Raw genomic sequence first — 7,846 nt, 5'->3', positions numbered from 1 at the left:
TTTTTTTTTTTTTTTTAATCTTTACCTCTCTCTCGATATTACAAAGTCAACAACCATGGATCAATATCCAACGGAAATAGATCTCTCCCCTAAACCAAGAGGAGAACGTGAACGTTGACGCCTTTTGATCTCGCTAAGAACCCTCCTCATCTCCGGCTGCTGCAGGGACGGTTGCCTTATCTTCTCAAACTCTTTCTTTATCTTCACCACTTGGCTATGTATTATTGGACCTTCCTCGTTTCCATTATTGGTCTTGTTCTCCATCTTTACTCAAACCCGACACTAAAGAAACAGAAACAAAAGAGAACCTCTTTATAAACTACGTTCTTCTGTGTACAAGACAGGACGACACGAGTTTTGTGTGAAGTAGAAGCGAAGTTAGGTTTGGTGGGCAACGCCAGATTAGTCTCAACTCCAGAATATAAAACAAAGTAAGGGTTTTGTGATTTCAGAGAGACGACTCTTTCTATCTTTACCTATCTCTTGTTTTATAAACAAAACGAAGGACGGTGTTCGGTGAACTCTGGTTACGTGTCGGTAACGTTGAAACATTTGTGAAGAGTCTCCTAACGTATATCGTTAAATTTGACCTTTGTTTTAATAAGTTTGTTATTGGAAATTGGATAAATTAAAGAGTCGGGTTGTTTTAAACGTTGAGAGACTAAAAAGGCTGCCATGTGGACGGGCTCAAGTCGTTGGTCAATTAGAAGTTTCTAGTGGATATCCCTTTTGAGACGTTTCTTTTGATCACTCGTTAATGCAAACGCATTACACTCGTGTGTTCCTTTTTTTTTTTTTGGCTTTAAAGCTTACACGTTTCGATTACCATTATTTTTCCTCGGCTTTGGTCCATATCATCAAATTGTCCACTTTTGACATTCATGGAATCGCCCCATACAAGGTGCTAAGTTCCAATGTCTTAGACTTATCTCAATAAGACAATAAGCCACGACAAGTTTTTTTTTCTTTTAATCACAATAACCACTAGGAAAATAAAATTGCTAACTTTAGCAAATCTTTTGTATTTCATAACTACGGCCGGGGATGCCACTTGATCGAGAGAGTCCATGAGNGTTTGAAGAGAAGCTCTTTGCTTTTGTTTATGTCAGAGACCGAACCCTCTTGCGCTAGTTTCTTATGTTTAATTGTTGAAGCAAGATTTATTATAGAGTAGTTATCTTACTTTTATTTCTTTTCGATATTTTATAGTAACGTAGTTCCAGGCCAAGAGCGATACAGTAAATGTAGTCTTCTTCGCTGGCTTGTGTTCAAACTGATCTTGTCCGACTTCCTCTTGACCTGGTCCAACTTCCCCAAAGACTGATTTTGGCTTCAACCGGGTTAAACTACCGATTCCGAAAATCAAAACCATAGCAAGGTTATTAAGGTAGATCGAAAGAGAAGTGAAACAGAGTTTTACTATACAAAGAGGGGAAACGTATCCATCATATTCATACCAAAGAGTATTTACATAGCAAAATATATACAACAAAACCTGTCAACTAACTTTTAGAAACCACATCTACTATACGTCTATACCCCTCTCTTTTTTTTTTTTTTTTTAACCTCTCTCTCGATATTACAAAGTCAACAACCATGGATCAATATCCAACGGAAATAGATCTCTCCCCTAAACCAAGAGGAGAACGTGAACGTTGACGCCTTTTGATCTCGCTAAGAACCCTCCTCATCTCCGGCTGCTGCAGGGACGGTTGCCTTATCTTCTCAAACTCTTTCTTTATCTTCACCACTTGGCTATGTATTATTGGACCTTCCTCGTTTCCATTATTGGCCTTGTTCTCCATCTTTACTCAAACCCGACACTAAAGAAACAGAAACAAAAGAGAACCTCTTTATAAACTACGTTCTTCTGTGTACAAGACAGGACGACACGAGTTTTGTGTGAAGTAGAAGCGAAGTTAGGTTTGGTGGGCAACGCCAGATTAGTCTCAACTCCAGAATATAAAACAAAGTAAGGGTTTTGTGATTTCAGAGAGACGACTCTTTCTATCTTTACCTATCTCTTGTTTTATAAACAAAACGAAGGACGGTGTTCGGTGAACTCTGGTTACGTGTCGGTAACGTTGAAACATTTGTGAAGAGTCTCCTAACGTATATCGTTAAATTTGACCTTTGTTTTAATAAGTTTGTTATTGGAAATTGGATAAATTAAAGAGTCGGGTTGTTTTAAACGTTGAGAGACTAAAAAGGCTGCCATGTGGACGGGCTCAAGTCGTTGGTCAATTAGAAGTTTCTAGTGGATATCCCTTTTGAGACGTTTCTTTTGATCACTCGTTAATGCAAACGCATTACACTCGTGTGTTCCTTTTTTTTTTTTTGGCTTTAAAGCTTACACGTTTCGATTACCATTATTTTTCCTCGGCTTTGGTCCATATCATCAAATTGTCCACTTTTGACATTCATGGAATCGCCCCATACAAGGTGCTAAGTTCCAATGTCTTAGACTTATCTCAATAAGACAATAAGCCACGACAAGTTTTTTTTTCTTTTAATCACAATAACCACTAGGAAAATAAAATTGCTAACTTTAGCAAATCTTTTGTATTTCATAACTACGGCCGGGGATGCCACTTGATCGAGAGAGTCCATGAGATATATTAATTGTCTAGACTACAAGATGGACTGGAGCTATAGTTTAGTTTGGTATCAGTCTCGAGTTTCTCTCTCGGGATATGACACAAATGATTAGATGTGATCTAGACTATAAGCTCCAGTCAACAAAAACCATTTGTTTTAGCGGATAAACTCTTGCGAAGGTTTGATCAATCATTAGGTAATTTTTTTTGTATTGTGTCGTGTACAATGTTCTTTCTTTTATATTTTTGACCAACAGAACATGAAGATTCGTATTATCCAAAGATGTCGATGTGGCAAGTATAGGTTTTACAAAAAATAAATAAATCTCTTCTGACCAACTAGATTCCAGTATCTTGGTTGGTCAATTGGTTGTAAAAAATTTCGATGCGTTTTAGGGACTTTAAAAAAAAAATTTAGTCGTTTTAGTTATCATGTCTTTTTCCAACATTATTAGGTTCAACAAGTTTTGGGTTTTAGTTTTAAAAATATGGTATCAATATAATAAAACTTCTTGTTTTTAACCAGGACTCAGCTTTTATATTGAAGCATAGACTGACACATTAAAAAAATCTGTAACTAATCAAATTATAACAATTAATACAACTCATCTTTTTTTGACATATCAGAAAAATCTATAACCAATCAAATTATAACAATTAATACAACTTATCTTTATTTGACACATCAGAAAAAATCTGTAACCAATCAAATTATAACAATTAATACAACTCATTTTTTTTTTGCGAAAGACACATTGATTTCTTCTTCTTTCTATCGTCCAATTTTAGTATTGTATTTTTTTTTAGCCAAAACTGATGGTAATAGCGGCGAAGGTCTTAGCGGATTCGTCGGGAAGATTAACTCAAGTATCTGTAGCTCCCATATCGGCCTCTCGACAAAGCCGCCTCCTGGACTTCCTGCTCCTAGAAAGGAAGAATCGTCGTAGATCGGTGTAGGAATGGGGAATTAATCGGTTGTGGTGCTTCTAGGAGGGTTTACATGGGAATGAACCTCGATTCCGACGAGCTTCTTTTAAGTGTCGTTTGCGATTTCTTCTTCTTTTCTAATTGGATTTGTAATTTAGATTTTAATTGATTTGTAATTGGCAGCTCTCATATGATGTTGTTGTCGAATATTGCAAGTTACAATATNGTAGCTCTCATATCGGCCTCTCGACAAAGCCGCCTCCTGGACTTCCTGCTCCTAGAAAGGAAGAACCGTCGTAGATTCGGTGTAGGAATGGGGAATTAATCGGTTGTGGTGCTTCTAGGAGGGTTTACATGGGAATGAACCTCGATTCCGACGAGCTTCTTTTAAGTGTCGTTTGCGATTTCTTCTTCTTTTCTAATTGGATTTGTAATTTAGATTTTAATTGATTTGTAATTGGCAGCTCTCATATGATGTTGTTGTCGAATATTGCAAGTTACAATATTGCAGTATTGCAAGTTAAAATCATAGAAGAAACAACAATAACGAGGGTGAGGAGGAAGGAGAAAAAGAATTGTAGAGGTGCATGCGTCAATGTATATATCTCCTCTTCGATTCTGGGTAAGTGAATCTTCTATCCTTTTTCTCCAGATTCAGAATGACTTTAATTGATTAGTATAAAATTTTGAATTTAATTCATGTGCTTTGTGTTCTCAAAGAGGTAATGCTAACGAAGCAACTTACCTAAATAATTTTTGCTTCTCCAGAATGTATTTGAAGTGAGGATAAATGATGAACCTTTGAGATTTGAGATTTGGTTTTTTAAATGACTTGCTTGATTTTCAAACTCTTTGTGTAATCTCGAACTCTCCAATCAAAATTTCCATTTAGTTCTTCATTTTTCAGATCTCAAGTGGGAATAAGAGATAATTATGGATCACAAATGAAATCTAAATTAATTTTATTTTATTGTTGACTAGCCAACTTCTGGATTTTTGTTTGTGGAGTTAGTTTTTTGTTGTTGCATATACGCCAATGCGAGGTCAATGCATTTTTATGAGATTGAATTCCTTTTTTCCTACTCCTTGGGTCTGGATTTGGTTCGACAGATGTTGAGTTTCTTTATACGGAACATTAATTTCTACTTGTTGCAGCAATATAATCTTTTGAACTTATTTTTCATCCACATGCTTTGATTACAACAAGAAGTGTATTTGGTGAAAGGATCTACTGAAATGTCTTTACATATGGGGGAAGATACAAAGGCAACCGTATATCCAACATCAAACAACACTTGTTTTCTTGAAAAGCCAACAGAGGCTATGGCTGGAAAAAAGAGAAGGAGAATTATGGAGGTAAGGAAACACAAGAAGTTATGAAAGATGAGGATATGTCTGTACCAAAGAAATGGAGATAGATACTGAGATAAAAAAGATGATCAAAAAGCTGTGACGGAAGATACAAAGTCAGAGGTTAAAACAAGTGGAGACAATGCTGAGAATGAAAAAGCTGTGACGGAAGATAAAGAGTAAGAGGTTAACTTGTGATTGTAGGCAAGACTTATCCTTTGGAAGAAGAGATGTTACAGTTTTACAAATACTAAAAATGCAGACTAAAAGACCACAAGAGTAAAGAACACTTTTATCTTTGTTCGAAAAGCTTCACGATGGAGCAAGAATAATAAAGATGTTTCTTTGATGAAGAGATTGAAACTAGGAACCCATAGGTCAAACTCTTTTCTTCATTTTTATTTACTCGTAGTTTTGATGTTACATCATGAACATTTTTATTTACTCGTAATTTTGATCAAGTATAACTTTGATGTGATTACGAATATGCGATAGAGGTGGATATTAAAATACTTTTTGGTTTGATTTGAGGTGGATTTTGTTTCATTTCAGTATGGTTTTAGCTTTTTGGGATCTAGAGTTTTTTAATATATAAATATTGTCTTTTGACAAATTAGATTTTTTAAGGTAAAAAAAAATTGAGAAATGATAATCAATCAACAGATTGACTTCTTTTTTTGTTATTATTATAAACAACATACAAAAATAATCTTAAAAATAATTAAAATAAAAACAAAATACAAAAACAATCCCGCGGCGTGGATACTATCCTAGTAGTAATATAAAAATAAAAGCATGAATGGATGTATTAAAAAAGTTGTAGTTATGAGAAGTTCGCCCTAGCCTCCTTTTTCTCTCTGGCACAACCACCNCCGAGATCTGCTCCCCCGACGGTGCTGAATCCGATCGGTGTCTCTGGGTCTTGGATTCTTCATCTCCGTGGCCTCCTCTTTCTCTGTAGTCTACTCGCTTTCAGTTTCAGTCCTCCCGGAGATATGCTGAGATTCCAGATCTCATCTCCGCCGTTGCATCAGCTTGAACCATCCTTTCCGCCTCCGCACCTGGCTACTCCCCTCGGTGAATCCTTTACATCGAGTCCTCACTGCTTTGGTATTGATCGAGAGATCCTCCAGTGTCCCCCTAGGCTCGGTCTTCGTCTATCACACCACCCCCTTAAGCCGTCAATTATCACATCTTATCGCTCCTCAGATCCAAATCCTCTCACCAAGTACTTTGCTTGGCTGCAGCTGGACGAAAGCTCTGTCTTGACGCTGGCACCGGTGAGCCACTTGACGAAGAAATCGTCCTCCTTGGTGGCCTCTACTTCTCTCTCGGTAATCCTCTGTCCCAGGTCTATTCCCCAATCTTATATTCAAACCCTGGAAGATAGTTTGCGATGGTTAAACTATAAGTATAAGTCATCCCTGACCTGGAATTGTCTTAGACCCCATGACCTTAATTGCATAATCAGACCAAATCGATTAGTATTTGTGTATCCTGCTTGGTCAAGTCGAGTTACACTCGGTAGCAGATCCCTAGATGCTTCGGTTGTGGTTGAATCCTCCTTGTGTCAAGACCAGTTATTTTGCTTGGTTTGGAAGCTTGCAGTGCAGCTCTTTGATATTGATGTTGATCTGCCAATCGGTTTATCTCTATTGTTGGCTCTCCCTGTTCCTTTATCCTACATATTACCGTTAGGCCAACTGTTCCAGTGTCAACTTGTAACTAGGTCTAGTCTGAATCCCACTCTTCTCCTTTCTAGACAATGGTTGCTTAGCTTAAGCATACCGCTAGTCCGAAGACTGCTAGTGAACCTTAATCAGCATTTGTTGCTTTATTGGTCCAAGAGTTTGCTAAGAATCCTGTTACTAGAATCATTTAAGGATGACCCTCTAGAAGGAGATAGTTTGGGGAAGCTTGGCATTATGATCCCACCTCTAAGGAGTGGGGGTTACCGATTCTTCACCAACTCTCTACCTATACCTTGCCTAAGCTCAAAGATCTTTAAACCGATATTCAACTACTTTTTGAAGTCCCCTCATATTAGCTTGAAGACTAGTGGCATTATGATCCTCACTCCAAGGAGAAGTGGTTACCACAACCTCTTTAAGTCCTGTTCTAGCAACCTTAGACTAACAACTACATTTGTAGTAACCGGTTATCAGAGCCTTAGCACCCCTGCTCGACCCTTTGGCAACTCAGCCGTGCTAGTTTCATCTCTGCCCAGTCTTCGAAATCTCAAGATAGTGGCTCACTACTCCTTGGACTTGCTCATGGAGTCTACATCGTTTTGTCTTGATCTCACAAGTTCCATTTTGCTCCTAAGCAGGTGGTTCACATCTCTCAAGCTTTTCACATCGAATGCCCCTATCTATCTTGTCATTTTATTGCTCTATGCTTTGATTTAGCTTACCATGTAATATACTTTAAATTATCTTTTTCTTGTATGTTACTTTCTGCTTGAATGAAATGATAACATCTCTTTGATCAAAAAAAAAAAAGAATTAATGTATTAAAAATGTGATCATTTTAATATTCTGATGTTTAAAGTTTTTTTTTGTAGTTAAATAAAGATAAAGTAGAGTTTCATTTATGATTAAATTTATCCCAAAATATCAAAGAAATATTTTAAAGAAATGGAAATTATTTATTTGACATAGAAAATCGAAAATTTTATGTTATTTAAGAATATTTTCTTTTGATATCTTCGAATGTAAATATCATTTTTTGTAGTTTTAGTTTATAGAAGAAAAATATTCAAGTTTGTGTTTATTATACAAACTCAGTTATTTTTTTAACACGATTCATGATCTGATCGGACCCGACCCCTACCACCGGATAAATCTCGGGTTTAGACACGCCGCTAAAGACAATAAAGGAGCGGGACCACTCAATCACAATGATCAATGATGGGCATTTGGGATAAGAATGGTTGAAACAAAAAAAAACATTATGGAAAAAAAAATATTAAA

At 36.7% G+C, this 7,846-nt stretch overlaps 2 protein-coding genes across 2 annotated transcripts; both read right to left on the bottom strand.

Moving 5' to 3' along the window:
- LOC109129714 lies at positions 7 to 608 on the bottom strand. The gene has a single exon (XM_019238503.1). It carries the CDS (start codon positions 262 to 264, stop codon positions 61 to 63), a length of 204 nt encoding a protein of 67 aa, XP_019094048.1. The 5' UTR covers positions 265 to 608; the 3' UTR covers positions 7 to 60.
- Positions 1,421 to 2,153, bottom strand: LOC109129713. Its single transcript, XM_019238502.1, has one exon. It carries the CDS (start codon positions 1,803 to 1,805, stop codon positions 1,602 to 1,604), a length of 204 nt encoding a protein of 67 aa, XP_019094047.1. The 5' UTR covers positions 1,806 to 2,153; the 3' UTR covers positions 1,421 to 1,601.

This window comes from Camelina sativa, chromosome 16, assembly GCF_000633955.1.
Source record: "Camelina sativa cultivar DH55 chromosome 16, Cs, whole genome shotgun sequence".
In the NCBI taxonomy this organism is placed as follows: Eukaryota; Viridiplantae; Streptophyta; class Magnoliopsida; order Brassicales; family Brassicaceae; genus Camelina; species Camelina sativa.
This window is presented reverse-complemented; position numbering and strand designations above follow the sequence as displayed.